This window comes from Trachurus japonicus, chromosome 6, assembly GCF_045865225.1.
Source record: "Trachurus japonicus isolate A0001 chromosome 6, Traja_1.0".
NCBI lineage: Eukaryota > Metazoa > Chordata > Actinopteri > Carangiformes > Carangidae > Trachurus > Trachurus japonicus.
This window is the reverse complement of record NC_140912.1, coordinates 10712839-10731123: the sequence shown is the minus strand read 5'-3', so window position 1 is coordinate 10731123 and position 18285 is coordinate 10712839. Positions and strand designations below refer to the sequence as shown.

Here is an 18285-nt window from a genome sequence, read left to right as displayed (position 1 = left end):
AAACTCACCTTTCACCCTTCAAACTACAACTCAAAGTGAATGTTAGATTTTTTTTATTCTGACATTACACGGTGTAATTCTTTCTATCACCACATGGCGTCACTGTTGACACTAAAATGGTACAACGTTAGACGCAGTCTAACTTTTAAATTGTCCATCAACCTGCTTTATTAAAAATCAAATATCCAGAACTTAAATCAACAAAACAAAAATATCGCAAAAGAAATCTAGTTCAGAGTTAAGTCGTCGCTGTTTTTACCACCGGCCACAACACAAGTTGCCCCATAACATTTCTAGATGAGGTCACACTGGGCCCGCCTCCAACCTCTACGTGTTCCTCTCTCCGGCGCGGGGATCCCTGGGAAACAGAGTCCACGCTCTTAATAATTCAAGCCCCCATTCCCTTCTCCTCCAACGCTAACAAGATGCCGGCCGTACATCACAAACTGCTCCTGGAGGACGCTTTGCAGGACAGTCCTCAGGTAGGCCTGAGACGGTTATATGTCGTTTAAAGAGCCTGGCTGCCACATTAAAGGCGGCGACGAGGGCTGAAGTTAGCTTACTAACCCAGGCAGTATCCTGTTCCCGCTGTAGTCTGTTTCCACTGGTCGATGACAGCTCTCAATTGACACATTGTTGTGGGGATATAATCCTCTTTCAGGGGCGGCAGCGCTCCCCTGCTGTAAACACTGCTCTGGTTTGTACAGCATGTCATAATTATCGATGTGTGTGTGTATGTGTGTTGTATTTACACAGCTACGGCTCGTCATTGAGCCGTCCTCTCTCTGTCACTGCTCATATTGTGCTATACATCCTAACTCACATCAGTATTGAAGCTGTCACGGCCGTACAGCTCAGTCAGGACACACTTGATACATTTTGACATTTTCCTGTGTTATTTTCCACAATATAAGACCAGAGTCAAAACTGGGCCCGATTCACATGATGTGGGAGGGGTTTCCATTATCAGACTCCCCTGGAATTAGTCAATAGTCTGCAACAGGGCAGTGGTAGCAGTCAGCAGAGAGGGCCATCTGCTGTGAGATGCTCACAGCCTCTCCTGTTTATATCTTAAATGAGATACACAGGAAGCTTTGTTATTATGCACATCTGTCGTCTGTTGCATCAGTCAGACATGGCTGACCTCCTCGGTGACTCTGCTTCAGTTCAGCCCCATGACCTTTGTTTTTGACATGTCATCAGGTTCTGTGGATTTTTTCATAATAGGCCCAGATGCTGCTCTGGTGTAAAAGGAAGAAACATTTCTATGTGTTCTTTGTGATATGATATGACTTGTCAGTCACTCTGTGGGGAAAGTCAACAGGAGTGAACTGTGGACAGAGCAGAGCCTGTGGGTGTGTCTCTCTGTGCTCGGTCTGTTCTGTCTTGCTGCACCTGTTTATTGAACAAGAATCCTGCTCCCAGACAGGATTTCCCAAGTTTGCATAGTTTGGTCTGTAATAAAATCATTAGGCCCTGCTCAGTATCGCTTCCACCCTCATTTATATCCCTGACTGAACACCCAGCTATGCTCTCATTAATATTTCTCTTTCACCAGTTCCAGGTTACTGCCATTGGTTTTGTTTGTTGGTAAATTAGCTAGGGTGTGGTGTGTACTGTGCTGTACTCCAACAGATGAGTGATAGGAATGTTTACCACAACAGCAACTCCACCTTAACCACCATGGCATGTAACTTCAAACCATTTTCACTTTTCATTAGTCGGCAGATTATATTCCTGATTATTAGGTCAATGAATTGATCTTTTGTATCAGTTAAATGTCAGAGCACTGTAAAGAATGTCTGATGTAATCTCCCACAGCCGAAGATTATGTCTCAGGATTGATTTCTTTGTCCAAACAACAGATCGCAAAGATTTTCAGTTGCAAGAAAAAACAGCAGAACTTAACATTTTAGAAACAGGATGCGATGAGAATATGTTGTGTGTTTAACATCCCTGCAATATTTGCATTTATCTATCGCCTGCTACATGTGACTATATCTTAATCTTATTTATCAAGTGTTTTGTTTTGTTTTGTCTTACAGACTCGCTCCTTGCTCAGCGTGTTTGAGGAGGATTCTGGGATGCTCACAGACTACACCAACCAGCTCCTACAGTCCATGCAGCGGGTGTTTGGAGCTCAGGTACGAAACAAAAACACAAACATGCATTATTTTGTTCTCTGACTTTGAATAGGAGCCATTTTATTTGCCTGACCGAGGTTGATTTTAGGTCGAACGTTTGCATGATTGAATTATCCAGCTACAGTAGAGTATTGTTTTGATTTGCGCTGAAACTAAATTTGTGGTGCGGACTCCAAGTTTCAACCCAGAAGAATGCCAAACTAGGAAGTTAAACACTTTCTATGCAACCTCACATGCAAACTGTTGAATGGAAATGAATGTAGTGAGGGCACTTGGAGAAACATCTGAAGAAACTTTGAACACAAAAGGTCACTTTTAATTTTTTGGGAAAGAGAGTGTGTGTAACGACATAATCATAGATCAAAGGTCCGGCCAGTAAGATAAGAAATGCTTTTAACTGATTTTTTCACTTAATTGATTCCCTTTTTTTTTGCCTTAAAGCAATTTTCTGTACAATGCATTTAGTGAATGTGGTGTGCACACACTAAGTGGTGTGGTGTAAATAGATTTGACTTTTTTTGTACATAATGTATCACTGAGCAACACACTCAAATGTTGCTGTCATAATAAATGCTCTTTACTCGGTGAAAACATGCACAATTTCAGCTAACACAACTTAAGACCTTTTCTAAACCGATAACAGTTCACTGATAGAGCTGGCATTTACACGACCCATCACCTGATGTTTTCCATTTGAACCCTGTTTCACCTGTCGTCCCTTCACTTCCTATTACTCCTCCATGATTTATAAGGTCTGAGAAAAGAATGACAAATGTAGAAGAAGGGGAAGTACTGTATCCTCTATGATCCAGCCTGATGATTCTCCCTCATTTTCCTCTCAATCTTTTTCCCCTACAGAGTGAGATGGGATTGGCCACAGAGCAGCTCTCACACCAACTCCTGGAATATGAGAAGAAAGTGAGTATAGGTGCCATTATGACCGAGGGCGTTGTTTCAAATCAAAATCCTATTTTTTGCTTCTCTCACAGTTTCATTTTAACTTTGCAGTCCAACTGAGCATGGATCTCCAAGCTGCCCTGTCCCCCTTGTTCAGATAAGGGAAGATAGTAGTCAACAACAATGATTGTTAAACATATCAGATTAATTTACTTAAACCAATGAGTTTAAGTGGCAGCAACAAGTGGCATGTCATGTGTTTCGTCTCCCTCCTTTGCCCTCAAGTGGCCTCATACAGGCTACCCTACTTAAGTGGTTAGGTTGTTGTCATGTCCAAACTGAATGAAACACCTGCAGACACCACTCTGGGAAGAACAAGGCTTTTGACGATGTTGTATTCATGTGATAGTTTGCATTATTCACCTAAAATGCCCCAGCATTAACCAGCAGTCATGAACAAGACAGGAGAGCAGAGTGCTTTACTTTGTAGTGCAAATGAAACCCTTCATTTATACACAGAGCGTTAGAGCGTCTCTATTTCTTCCTATATAACCATTAATATGAAATCTTACGCATAATTTGAATTCAAATGAAAATAAATTGCTGCTGAAACCACCATGAACTTAATATGTGCTGATAGTAGTCATTTGGTTGAAATAATTCAAGTAAGTATGCTAATGTATAATTAATTACTTTTCCCTTGTGTTGATGGTGTGTGTCTGCCACAACTCATCCCTGCATGTGTGACTTTGTGAAATCTCCGTGCGTGACAGGTTTCCTGACATAGAGGTGCTTCTCCGTTGGTAATCCATCACGGGGCCTTGTGTTATGTAGCAAACAATAAATTAGAATAGAATAGTTGCTGAAGTCGACACAGCAGGGGTCTTAAATCATGCTGAAAAAATAAAACATATGTGGCCCAGTCGACTGCTGGAATGCATTCTGGGTGCTGGACAGGAGGAGAAAAAAAAATCTGCAATGACCTGTAATGAACGCACTTTTTTTAAAAGTACTTTTTAAACAAAGCCTAAAACTCAGCATCTTAGCATGGGGTTTATTAGCATCTCTGGATTTGTTCCATGAAAGTGATGTGCCAAATGTCCTGGCAGAACAGGGTAATTCTTTAACTTCTCAGCCCCCACTACAGACCAGCTTAATGCCACATTATGCAGTTTTTATGCTTTTAACTTGTCTCCCCTCCTTTGTTTTTTGTCTGTCCAGAATTTTGCCCTTGGAAAAGGTGATGAAGAGGTAATCACCACGCTGCAGAGCTTCGCCAAAACTGTTGGGGAGGTGAGGCCTGTGTTTGCAGATTTGTTGTTTTATGTGTGTATATACCAGTGTGTGTGTGTGTGTGTGTGTGTATGTGTGCATCCACAGCAGAGGACAGGGATGATAGACTACTGCACCAGTAGTAGCTGCTTCTAAATCATGTTAGAAATGATATTGCACCTGCACTGCTGTAGCGCGCTGGTGAGAACGACCCCGATGAAAAGACTTATCCTCCCTGTACGAGCAGAACGATCGTATAGAGACACTGAGAGGTGGACATGATGCCTATCGTAACAGATAGATGGATGGATGGAGGGAGGCGGTGGGAAATAGATGAATGGATGGATGGATAGATGGATAGATGAAGGAACGATGCGTAGGCTCAGGTATATGGATGTAACAGATGGGCTTGTCACTTTCAGCCATGGGGGCTCCACTAGTCTGCCCAGTCAGCACTCAACAAGATCCAGGACACACACATACACACATATGCTCAGAGGACACAGGTTGATTGTTTGTTTGACCTTTACCTTGTCATGTACAGAGGAGAACCCAAGCATGCTGGCCCACCCCTGCACCTAATCCTGTGAATTTTAGCACTTGCGAAATAATTCAGATTAAAGTGGATGTCGGCTTGTTGAACCGTTGGGAGTGGAGCTTGTTGATAAGCAAAAAGAATTACAGCAGGATTTGCCCTGCTTCCAATGTCAGAGTAAACAAGAGGTAATTGTTATCCTTCTCTTTATGAAATGACCCGTTCCACAGTGTGTGGGTTTTTCATGATGGAGGGCGGACACCGTCTGCAGTTATGATCCCATTTCACTGAAAATGTTACTTTCAATCTACCAGCAGGACGAACTGGCAGGAAATGTCACTGTACATATTAAAATACACAGTAATCCCTCAAGATGTTTGGCCGGGATGCATCTTCTTCTCTTTGTCCTTGTGCAGCAACTTGATATTTTTTTTGCACAATCTGTTTTGTCTTGTCCAGCTGAACGCGCTCCACTCTGATCTGGCCAACCAGATGGCTGACAGCATGGTCTTCCCCTTGATCCAGTTCCGAGAGAAGGACCTCACAGGTAGGGTCGCACGTGCACACACACACATCCACAAAATGATTATCATAATATGTTTCTATTATGTTATTAATATTATTTTTTATTACACACTTAAAGGGATAGTTCGACATTTTTTGGCAAATTGGCCCATTGCCATAATCCCTATAGTTTTAGGAGTAGGTTTGTTACCTTTATTTGTTGGTGCAAGCTATTTTTAGAGTATTTGATGAGTTTAATGAGGGAAACCAAGAAATCCCATTAGCCTCAGTAGCGTAGCTCTGAGCAGCTCACGGCTCTGCTCCGCTGTTCTAAAAATAGCTTGCACCGACAATTAAAGGTAACGACGACTACTGCTAAAACTATAGGTATTATGGCAATGGGCCAATTTGCCAAAATATTGAACTATCCCTCTAATCTGCATATGGGTGCAAGAGTTTATTTATTTATCTGAGTAGAACATTTCAAAATAAAGCGTCATGTGTTTTGTACAACCAGACAACTTTAGAAAGCAATGGTACATTTCTGAGATGTGGATCTGGTGAAGATGATGTAATGATATTTGCTCAATTTTGCAGAGATAAGCACGCTGAAGGAAATATTTGGCATCGCCACTGATGGTGAGTAGTACATACAGTACTTTTTACCACTTTCAGAAAACAGTTAGAGCCTGTAGTGACTGCATCTGATCCTCATCTTCACTGTCTCCTCTCCTGCAGAGCACGAGGCAGCTATGGTCAAGTACAGCCGATTGCCCAAGAAGAAGGAGAATGAGAAGGTAGTGATGACAGGGAAGTGCTCTCTCAGCTTCACTAATGGAGCTTCTCTGGCATTGATCTAAGGCTGTTAAAGGCCCCAAACTGCAGTAATGCTCTGGTAATGCAGTGGGAGTGTTTTATCAGCATGTGAAATACAAGTAGATGGAATTCAATATTGCCAGGCCTCACCGTTGTAGTGAGACTGTAGCAACATTATGCACTATAATAGCTGTAAAGATAAGATTTCTTTTTTTTTTTTCCCTTCCTTTAACGTACATGATAATGCGACTTTTGAGAGTTGGAAACGTTTTTGCATATGGGCGAGTGTGTTTTTACAGGGCTGGAGAGCCAGTTTTTGCTGGACACGTGTATATATTTGCATGTTTTAACCCTCTCCTGTCTGGACAGGTGAAGGCAGACATGGTGAAGGAGGTGGCTTACACCAGGAGGAAGCAGCACCAGGCCTCTCTGCAGTATTACTGCGCCCTCAACGCCCTGCAGTATCGCAAGAGAGTAGCTATGCTTGAGCCCATGTTGGGCTACACACAGGCACAGGTACTGAGCAGCTGTTTGCCCCGCTAACTCACAACACTAAAAGTTCACTATCTAAGGAAGAGAAGTGTTTTCCTTAGTGGAACATGTATAGTTTACAAAGTATTAGTGTGTTCATGAAACATAAGAATTAGAATTTATTACAATGAATATCTATTGATTACTGATAACCATTTGACCAATTGACAGGATATGAATATATAATTATTATTATATAATATAATTATTATTCATATACTGACACTAAGCTGAATATCATGGCTTTTTTCTGACTATGGGCAAAACAAGTCATTTGAAAGTTGGGGTTTGAATTCTAAAGATATTTCTGATACTTTGCAGACAAAATAAATAATTATGAAAATAAAAGGGTTACATTTTTTTTTACATCAAAGTTCAATAAAATGCAATAAAATATTAAATGAACTGTTGTCTCTTAACTCTCAGATCGGTTTCTTCAAGAAAGGCATTGAGCTGGTGTCAAAGAAGATGGACAACTTTCTTTCCTCTGTGTCCAACATGACACAAAGGTAAAAACCATAATTCTCATCATGATCCATGGCTTGTTATGCGGCATGTTGCGTATGATCCTAAACAAAAGTTCTTCTTCAGTGATGGTCTCTATGTGTCTACTTTCTGAAAGTCAGTCCAGAGAGGTTTTGCCTTTATTAAAACTTTGTTCCTGTTTAGTATCCAAGCCCAGCTGGATGCGGAGGCGGAGGCCATGCGTCTGTCTCAGAGGGAGCTGCTGTCTGTGGAGGACACTGTCTACATGCCAGATAAGGACACTGAGCCTGTCAATCGCACACTTATCCAGAAGGCTGGCTACCTCAACATTAGGAAGTAAGATTAATTACACTCATTACGGCCCTATCTAAAATCCAAGGACATTTCCTATTCATGTAGCTTTCGTAGCTCGTCACCATGTTAAGTGGTGTCTTGGCGGGAAAAAAAAGCCCAACATTGAATCTGTCCTCATTTCATATATGTGACATTTCACGCTTTGTTAGAGAATTTCAGTGTCGTGCAGGAAGTGTCTCAAAATATGCATGCACACAGTAAACAATAAGTCTGTCACAGCAGACAAGGTGGGAAAGGTAACATGGCGACAGTGTGCGCTGTCAGCTTAATGCAGAGTGGATATATGAGGGGGGAAACTTCCTTAATGGCTGCAGGGGGTAGAACTGCAGCGTAGCCCGCAATGTGATTTAGTGAAATGTCAGAGCTGTCAAACTCTGTCTCTCCCTCATATACATCCAAAGTCTTTGACAAATGTCTGTGACACCAGAGAAAAGGTTTCCACAGAATGCCACTCTGTTTAATGACACACACTGCCAGCAGCCTCAAACGCTTGTCAGATGGAGCCGAGTCCAGAGAACATTTGCTATTTCCGATGGTTTCTCAATATTAAGTGTGTGAGTCACTCGTGGCAGCATGAGCCGTACCCTTCAGTAATCAAAAGGAAATTTATTTGGAAGTTTTTTTGGGTTTTTTTCTAGGCAGAATGTACGAAAAAGAGATGAGCCTCTTCATATGAGTCATCCACAAGTATCTTTGTTTTGAAACGACGTGACTCAGTGTTAATTTGAATTGTAGTTTATTTTTGATTATTTATTTACATAAACCATAATACCCAAGACAAATTTAAGACCAAAACAAAACAGCTTTGCTGTTAAAAAGAGGATTGAAGACAATTCAAACATCCAAAGGGAATCGTTGCTCATGCTCGTGGAAAAAATAAAACGTTGGTGTGTATAGTATGAGTTACAGTAACAGACACAGCATATTGAACATAGTTGCATGAACAGAGTAAGGTATTTGCATCTTTTCCCAAAAAATATACAACAATGATTTTTATGATTAACTATAAAAACGCTCTTAGGGGGCGGTGCGTGGCGCAGTGGGTAGAGCGGCCGCCCCATGTAGAGGCTACAGTCCTCAACGCAGGCGTCCCCGGTTCGAATCCCGCGTCGGGCAGACCTTTCCTGCATGTCATTCCCCCTCTCTCTGCCTCCCCCTTTCCTGTCTATCTATACTGTGGACTATCGAATAAAGGCAAAAAGCCAAAAAAATATACTTAAAAAAGAAGAACTATAAAAACGCTCTTAGATAGACAAATTCACATTTGTGGTGACACCATGTAGATTTGCGGGACAACATGAGGAGCATTTTGTGTTTAACTGTAGACAGATAATACAGAGACAAGGTGGTGAAGATCAAAATTAATTTTCTGTGTTTGTGCTGTTGTGTATACTTGTCATTTTTCATAAGAGTCTGAAAACACAACATACGTATATCTGAAAACATAAATAGTTTTTAGACGTATTTTTGTTTCTCAGACACATTTGTGGAAGCGGCGTCTAAGCAGTTACCATGACAACACAACGTAGGAGAGCCAGTGTTGCCAGGAAACATCAACTTTTTGTGCAAAGCCAACTGGAACACATCATAATTGATTATTGATGCAGGACGGCATCGTACATCATCTTCATTTATGGCCAACAGAGGAAAAAAATACAACAGAGTTTTTCTATTTTTCCATCAAACTGTCAAATGTGAATTCCACTTGACAAGTGAGAGCTACCACTGATTTCCACTAGTTAGAGTTCGCCTCTTTCATTCTTTTCTTTTAATTCTTTCAACAGTTGGTGTTTGTCCAACAACACACGCAACTTTAATTTTTCTTCCAATTTTGACCACATAAAAGCTGGGTCTCCAACTGTTTCACTCGGAGAGCTCCTTTTGACAAAATAAAAGGACTGTGAGCTCTTCGTGTCTAATATCAATAATTACATCTATTCACATATCACATCGACACTCAAACTGGTCACCAAGAGATAATTTAGCCATCCATTAAACACTAACATCCAAAAACATCTGAAACTCACATCAGCAGTGTTGATTTGTTATGATTCAGTCAAACCTGAACAGACATGATAACACCACTGAAAATAAATGGGCTCATAGATCAGAGGGAAAGGATGCATTGCAGTGAATAATCCACTAATAGTTATATGACAAACAGGGACTGAAAATAACTTATTCAGTGCCCTAAATTTTCCAAAATGTAAACAAATATGGACCAAAAAAGCTAGGCTCTAGTTGAAGCCCAGAGTTCAGTTTACATCATCTATGACAACATACTTCCTGTTTGTTGGACAAGTTTAGTTTCTATCTGTTCTTTTATCCAGAAGACTAAACAATGACTGAGTGAAGTCGTGTTGCTTCAAGTCTGTACTTGTGCATCCATATTCTATTCTCCTGGAAACAGGGTCTGAGCTACAGATGTGAGCTGGGAGTTTCCATCACATCCAGTCTTCAATCTTTAAACCATGAATGTGTCCATCATGCCAAAAGGTGTCTAATCTTTATTGTTTGGTAAACTTGTAAACTTTGCTGACTCTTACCCACCCTCCTCCTTTTCTCTGTGCCCCAGTAAAACAGGTCTGGTGACCACGGCCTGGGATCGACTGTACTTCTTCACCCAGGGAGGAAACCTCATGTGCCAGCCGCGCGGGGCGGTGGCAGGGGGCATGGTGCTGGACCTGGACAACAGCTCCGTCATGGCCGTGGAGTGCGAGGACAGACGCTACTGCTTTCAGATAACCTCCCCTTCCGGCAAAACGTATGCGCTTCATCCAGCAGTGAGAGTAATGTTGGAATTCTCTGAGGTATTATTTAATTGTTATCTTTGTCTCCCGTGGCTCCAGATCAATGATTCTGCAAGCTGAGAGCAAAAAGGAGTATGAGGAGGTGAGTGTGAAAGAGGCCATTCAAACAGCTGTGTTTAATCTCTATTGTTTTACATCTTCATCTCTGAGATGTCTGCTGCCACAAGTGTCTTGTCACAGAACAATGGAGGAGCTGTCGAGACTCATTTGTGTGGTTTTCATGTCTGGTTTTGTGCTCGGACACATCTGACTGACCTGTCACAGCTGGTATCAGTCAAGTGATTTCAGGGGGGGGCTCCTGTCTGGGGTCCAAGGAGAGGCCTAACGTCAATCTCTTTCTTTCTTTATCAGTGGATTTGCACGGTGAACAACATCTCCAGACAGATCTACCTGACCGACAACCCGGAGGTGGGTGTTTGATTTTTTTCAGGAGACGTCTTAAGAAACTTTTCACTGATCCTTTGTGAACCCATCAGACATCTGTTTGTTGTTCCATCGCTTTAATTAGCAGCACACAATGTTGGAAACTCATTCTTAAGAGGAACATAAAAGAGTGATGGCATTGTTCCACTGCTGTCTCCCTCTGTGCTGCGTCTCACAGCTGCTGGTGCCTTCGTTGTCTTTCAGTCCCAGAGTTCAGCATGTTTGCAGGAGGCTCGGCTCCCTGTGTCAGTTTGAAAATGTTTGTTCTACAGATTCTGACAGATAAACAGACTTATAGCTGTGTTCAAATCTGCTCTCTGTCTTACTCTCTCTCTCTCACACATATTTATTTTTCCCTGCACGATTATCACTTAGTTTATCATATAGTAAGTAATAATTAGACATTTCTACACTAATCATCACTTATCACCAGTTTGTCTAACTGCTGACAGGTGTAGCGCCACGTAAATGCAAATTACATGTCCTCACATCTCAGGAATAAAGGTGCAGCACTGACTGTTTGCAATGTTGTCAACAGCTGTCATTGGAAAAAATAATTTCACACACACACACACACACACACACACACACACACACACACACACACACACAGGCTGCACCAAGCAGCAAATGGAGAGTGTTGTAGTCTAGTTGTTGTATTTGTGAAACTTCGCCCTCACTCTCTCCCCGGGCGGCCGTTTGTGTGAAACTGCAGGGGACTCCTGCTCATTTGTGTACAAACAAATGTGCGGTTGGTGATCTGTATTCTGCAGCCGCTCCTTTGTCTTGTTTCTCCTCCTCATGACCTGTGTTAATTGTTTAATTTGAATGAAATCGAACACTGGAGATGTTGTTTCTAGTAAATGGATAAAAACAACTCGGCGTAGAAGGCCAACCTTAATGAATGTAACATCCATTTAAACAAAGGCTTTGTTTTTAGTTCTACAGCATGGACTATTTTAAGTTTTAAGATTACTTGCAATCCATCTTAAATGATTGTTTCTTGGAACCACTTGGTCAGTTGTGGGTTTTTTGTTGTTTTTAAAAAAAAAATAAATATTAAAAAAAAAAAGTCAATGTAAACTACATTTTGGTAGCTTTTGCTCTAATATAGAAAAAGGACTATTCCTCCACCCAGATGATAGACATCTGGGCCTATAAATGGGAGGAAAGCCTCCTTTTCTTTACCTGAACAAAACCAGAAGAAGCCATGCGGTTTTTGAGGGATTAATGCTGGTAAATAGACCGTGCCTGCGGTTCACGGACCAAAGCAAAGATGGTCCAGATCGTGTAGAGAGCCCGGCTGGAGGTGAGGTGAAAACGTGTCACTCATGTGGTTTTAGAAATAACTAACCCGCTGATAACAGAGATGCTCCAATGCTCCTGTTTCTTGTTGTCAGGCTGTGGCCATTCGACTGAACCAGACCGCCATCCAGGCGGTCACCCCCATCACCAGCTTTGAGAAGAGACCAGAGGGCTCCCCCAACCCCGACAGGTTAGGCTTTAAATACTCTTTCGATATTCACAACTGAATTTGTTATTGTCTGATGTTTGTTTGGTGTTATATTGTGTTATATCTTGTAATGTTTTTTTGTTTTTTTTATGAGAAACAAGTGTCTTGGACACAAGAAAAAACTCAAATACTCAACTCAAATTTGCACATATTTGCACAGGCTCTATAAGGTGATCTGATGACATCATGTTAGTGTGCTCAAATGTCCGCCTGCCATCACTAAGGGTGATGATCATTTAAGTGAAAAGACAGTGGCGATGGAGCTCTCAGATGTTTTAGGAGCCAATATCCAAGACGTAAAACACACACACCCCAGAAAGAAAGAGCTGAGGTCAGCAAACTAGTGTAATGCTCATTGTTGATGTGTTTTTGATCTCAAGCAGCAGTGATGAAGCACACGTAGTAAATGGCCGATAATAGTGTCACGGCGGTGTGTGTGTGTGTGTGGTAGTGTTATGGGATTTATTTGTGTGAAGAAAGTGTAAGCCAACATGTTAAATCACTTTTATAGCACTTCAATCAGGAGAGGCTCATTCTGAGTCAACAAATAAACTTTTACTGCCACGTGTGAGAAGAGAGGAGAAGTGAGAGTCTTGTGACGATGATATCACTGACTTAAAAAAGTACGCACGTCAAGTGTGAAAGAGGAAGAGAGCAAGCAATAATTGTGAATGAACGATTAAACTAAAGCTTAGCTTCATATCCAGTGCTGGATGGGATGCCTCTGTCTGTTCTGAACATCTAGTTATGAGCTCTTTGTGTGTATAGCTCAGGCCTGTAGTATTTATGGTCGTCATTTCAGATCATTGCATTAGGCATTAGGTATTGGAAGAGTTTAGATTGGGACCAGATGGTGCTGTATGTAATGGTGGGATTGGAGGGACACTTGTTTAAATATTTTAGCCTAGAAACATAAGATGAGCAGCAGTTTAATCTTTAAATGTCCCTATAAATGTTCAACCCAGCCTGTCTCCTGCCTGCAGAGCGAAGCCCGGAGGTGTGTATCCTGGCAACAGCGGCTCCCAGACAGGAGCTGCTCCTGAGCCAGAGGACCTCATCGCCCCGGGGACGCCCATTCAGTTCGACATCATGCTGCCAGCGTCTGAGTTTCAAGACCAGAACAGAGCTGGAGGGAGGTGAGCAGGAAGTTAGTGTGGGCGCATGTTTGTAAGAGACAGGAACAAGGTAGTGATGGGTGGTGATGATGACGCAAATTTCCTGATAGTTGGCCTCTTAGTAGTTAGTAAATTATTTCCAGGAAGCTGAATTGTTTGGCTCGGTGCTGGAGTGTAATTGTTTTTGTTTTTTCTTTCTTTGCCTGTGTGTGTGTGTGCTCACTTCCTGACAGACGCACTAATCCGTTTGGCGAAACAGATGATGACTGTTCAACAGAAAGTGACGGTAAACATTTTCCTTACTCAAGTGCAGCCTAATGGACCACTCTCTCTCTCTCTCTCCTGAGCACTCTTAAGAGTTCAGCTCTTTAGTTCAGGTCTTTGTGTTTGTGTACCCTCAAGGTTACTCTCCTTCCCATGCCGCTCTGTTTACAGTCCTCGCATGTTTACGATGCTGAGTGAGTTCTGAGTGGGGCCCATGTTTGGATTTTTTTCCACAGACTCCCTCCTGCAGCAGGTGTTCGCCGTGCGCTTCCTGGGCTCCATGGCGGTGCGCTGCGGCGACAATCAGGAGGTGATCTATGAGGCCATGAGGCAGGTGCTCGCTGCCCGAGCCATCCACAACATCTTCAGGACCACGGAGTCCCACCTCATGGTCACAAGCAGTAGCCTCAGGTATTTCAGCACATATTCATGAGTTGTCGGATGAATTCCCTCCTCTGATCTCTGGTGATGGAGCTGGTATTTTGATGCGGCCAGTTTGTATTCTTCCATATTCTTTTAATCTGAGCATCACTCAGTCATATTAACATTAATTAGAATTTAATCTAACTTGTGTTAAAGGAGACATATTATGCTCCTTTTCCACAAATTAAAATAGTTCCCAGGTGTCTTAAAGACATGTCTGTGACATGCTGTGGTCAAAATACCCCAAGGATCAAACATCACAGCTCTTTTCATCCCCTCAAAACAGCCCTGTTCAGAACGGCTGGTTTCAGTGCCTGTCCCTTTAAATGCAAATCAGCTACTGCTTGCCCCACCCGATCCCTTTTAGGTAAGGGTGGGGTTATGCAAAAAAAATATGCAAAAAAAACCACATGGATTTCAACCTAGGAAGCCTGAAAATTACAGATTTTTTGTCAATTCTTGCATTTTGTGGGCTGGAAGGCAAGACAAAAAACACCCACATACTGTATATGTTAAAGAGCCTTCAAAAAGTGATATTTCCACAATAAGTCCCCTTTAAAAGTGTCGTTACAAATAAGTTTGTCACATTGAAACTTTGTTATTGACTAGTTTGGACCTTAAAATACTATAAACAGTTAGACAGGAGTGAAATCCTATAGTTGGCACTGTGGGTGAAATATACTGTAGATTCACAGTTCAAGTACAGTACAAGAACACATCCCATTTCAACCATAAAAACGTGTACTGTGCAGCTTAACGCTGTTATCCACAGTGCTGCAGTTTTTTTTTCATTCTTTTGCACAAGAGATGGTAATTTGAAAGCCCGACCTATAAAATCCAACATGTCTGTAAATGTCTCAAGGTGAGATCCCTCTTCACTAGCTGCTGCTAAAAGCTGGCTGTAGATTACTTTGTGAAGACTACAGACCTTGGAGCGAGAAGCCTCATCAAAGCACGAACATCTGCCACAAAGAAGTCTTTTGAACGCTTTTTCAAGATTTTCAAACATAACAAGCCGCACAATCGAGCTGCTGTACAACACATGACTGATTTCTCACATTTTTCTTTAAACAAGTTTGTCCTTGTGAGGGAAATATCCTCAAACAAGCATTCACTGCGGCGCTGAGAACAAGTCACATTATTTGGGTGTGTGCCAGATAATTGTTCTGTTGTTGCTCGTAGCTGGATGTTCAGAGAGACACAAACAAGTCAAGGCCTAAGCATAACAGCAGTGTTTTTATATTCCTGTTTAAGCCTCTGCTTTGTCTGCACAACAGGTTGATTGACCCTCAAACTCAAGTCACGAGGACAAGTGTAAGTATAGCAAAGGATCAAATTAGCTTCCACTTAGGAATCTTTTCTCTTTTCCATTGGGAGGTTAAAAGACTCAGTCATGTTCACTGTGTAACTCTTATCTCAACGCTCTGCATTTGTCAGTTCCAGCTCGGGGAGGTGTGTCAGTTTGCAGCCCACCAAGAGAACAGCAGGCTGATGGGATTCGTGGTGGAGGGCAGAGACTGGAGCGACGGAGACGAGGAGGGAGAGCCGTCTTTCAGCGCCTTCGTCTTCGAGAGCAACACGGAGGGCGAGAAGGTCGTTACACTGATGATTTGTCCTGGAAGGAAAAACATTAAAAAAACATCCACAAACAGTGGATATTGAACCTGATATTTTTCTCTTCATTCACAGATATGTTACACCATCAGCTTGGCGAAGGACATTACAGAGGCCAAGAAGGTAACGCCAACATATGGAATCACACTGACAGTTTTTTCTCACACCACTGCAGTAGTCACTTTTTTGGATCAATCCTTTATTGTTCTGTCATATTCTGCCAGACTGTATGTATTTGAGGTTTTATAGTTTTATATTTACTTTTCAGTAGCTGAAAACAACTTGCTGGTCTCCGTAGACTGGAGATATTAATGAACATGACCACCAGAGGGCATCGGCCAGCACTTTAATAGCCCTAACAGTGTAAAAGTGTAGGTGTAGGTGCATTCAGTAGTGTGTTGGTTAGGAAATCTAAACACACTTACTCAGTTCAACTTGTTTTTTTTGTGTGTGTTTGTTTGTTCTTGCAGGATCCTGAGGCTCTGGCCCAGCTGATGAAGAACATGCCACTTACCAACGATGGCAAGTTCCTGCTGCTGGAACCCGAGACAGGAGACATGACCAATGGAGCAGGACAAGAAGACCTGGAGTCTGAGGCCTAGTATCAGTCAGGACCAAAACAAAAAAAAAATCCACCAAGGAAACAGTCCATCTTTTACCCAGGAGAGAATGCTTTCCCTGGACACTTTCATTGTGACCCCTCAAGCCCTAACTCTGGTACTGTAACACCTTTATTATAGAGTAGTTCACGTCCAATCAGCCTGTTACTAGAGGTAAAAGAAGAGAGCATTAGCACGGTGGGATTCTCCATTAGGTCGACTTTTCTGCGCTCAAACTGTAGCATGGGTCTTTGGACTTGGAGTTTAGTCTTTGTTTTCACTCCACTGTGGGTGGTACTCACTTCAAAAGGGACTCTCTTCTAAAGGTACTGACTGTTTCATTATCTTCTAATTCCTCCAGCCATCCAAACAGAAGGTGGTGAATCTTTTGCTTCGGTTTAGGTTTACATTCCTTTTTAGGTTTACATAGTTTGAAGTCCGGTTTGAAGAGTTTATGCCTATTCTTTGTTTCACTCGTTAACTCATAGACCCTCATGCAACTACTTTTTTATTAGTTATGTACAAAAAAAGGTTATTGCACTTCCAATGTTTTTATCTGTTTAATAATGACACTTAATGGTTACAGAATGCACTAACTGAGAATTTTGAAGTCAGTGACAGTCTTAAGAAATAGGTTGCCGGTTCTTTTTTATCTGCAGAGAGGTGACTGTTGCGTTGCTATTATCGTTACTCTGTGTGAGTTTGTGTGTCTTGAAGCGTTGGAAATGAGTGAGTAGACCAAACGTCTTTGTTCTTTCTGCACGACGAGGTTATTCAGACGTGGCATACAGGCCATCAAAAGATTTCCCACTCAAACTGAATTAATGTCATGTTTGACAGAACTCTCCACTACCTGTACAAATCAAGTCTTAAGACGATCTGTATGTCACATCGTCTACAAACAGTCCAAATATTCTTTTGTACAATTAAGAACTACTTTGAGCTCCATTTCTAGAAAGCCTGTGTAAATATAACCCGTCTGAGTGTCTATACAGTGTTTAATCAGAGTTGGCTGCATTAAAAGCTTTTCGAGTCAATATACAAGGCCTGATGCTCTGCATGATTAAATTATGGCTCTCCCCCCTCTTCTCCTGCAGAAGACTGAAACCTCTACACTGAGCACTGAGCTGTGATACTAAAAAAAAACAATCCAATGAAATGTAACAGTAACACATGCAGGGAGACCACAGTGGGTTATTACATACTCATTGCAAAGCAATTGGCTCCTGGCTTATACCTATGAATACTAATCAGAACAGAAAGCACATGGGGAAGCAGTTGATGTGCAATTCTTTCTTCCCTCTGGACCACAGCACCGGTTTTATCTCACCGGTGGACAGTGGAGGCCTGAGATGCTCTGGCTGTGTTGTTAATATGACTTTGTACTGTGGGATACAGACGAGGTCAAAGCCTCAGACTTGACGTTGATCGTGAAAGTTACATTGTGCCGATCGGTGCGTTTGCTTTTCTGCATGTTTTTTTTTTTTCATGGCCGAAACAGGTTAAACTGGATAATTAATCATCAGTGATGATCTTGTTCTATTGCTCATGATACTCAACGTTGTAATTGAAGGAATAGTTTGATGTTTAAGGAGATGTCTCTTCACTGTCTTGTAGTGAGACAGATGAGACACGTGATAGATTTACTTACATACAGTACATACAGCAGCCAGTTAATCTAAATGTGACATCACTAAACTGTTAAAAGGATGATTATGTGTCCCATTATTTCTCGACTGCATTGCACAAAGACTTCACAAAATATTTACACCAAGTAGCTACTAGATGGAACAGCTGTCTGGCTGTTAACCACTGAAACAATTTGTCTGCTGTGACAATAAAAATGCTACTTGAGGCTTGAAGCAGCTGGACAAGCTAATAGAAAACTGGCAACTTATTCTCCATTAGAGGGTGATGTGTGTGACATGACAGGGTTCAGTTGACTTCAGGAACCATTAGAAAGAAAAATCTGGCCAGGAGTTACT

General features: G+C 41.8%; 1 protein-coding gene across 1 annotated transcript; it reads left to right on the top strand.

Annotated features, from left to right (window-relative positions):
* The first annotated feature begins 345 nt into the window (after positions 1 to 345).
* Positions 346 to 17450, top strand: appl2 (adaptor protein, phosphotyrosine interaction, PH domain and leucine zipper containing 2). Its single transcript, XM_085778701.1, has 21 exons — positions 346 to 482; positions 2046 to 2144; positions 3003 to 3062; positions 4263 to 4334; positions 5308 to 5395; positions 5950 to 5991; positions 6091 to 6149; positions 6538 to 6684; positions 7126 to 7208; positions 7369 to 7521; positions 10115 to 10303; positions 10389 to 10431; positions 10701 to 10757; positions 12173 to 12267; positions 13269 to 13421; positions 13634 to 13686; positions 13901 to 14075; positions 15365 to 15401; positions 15525 to 15680; positions 15777 to 15824; positions 16172 to 17450. Exons 1-21 carry the CDS (start codon positions 426 to 428, stop codon positions 16301 to 16303), a joined length of 1998 nt encoding a protein of 665 aa, XP_085634827.1. The 5' UTR covers positions 346 to 425; the 3' UTR covers positions 16304 to 17450.
* The last annotated feature ends 835 nt before the right edge of the window (positions 17451 to 18285 follow it).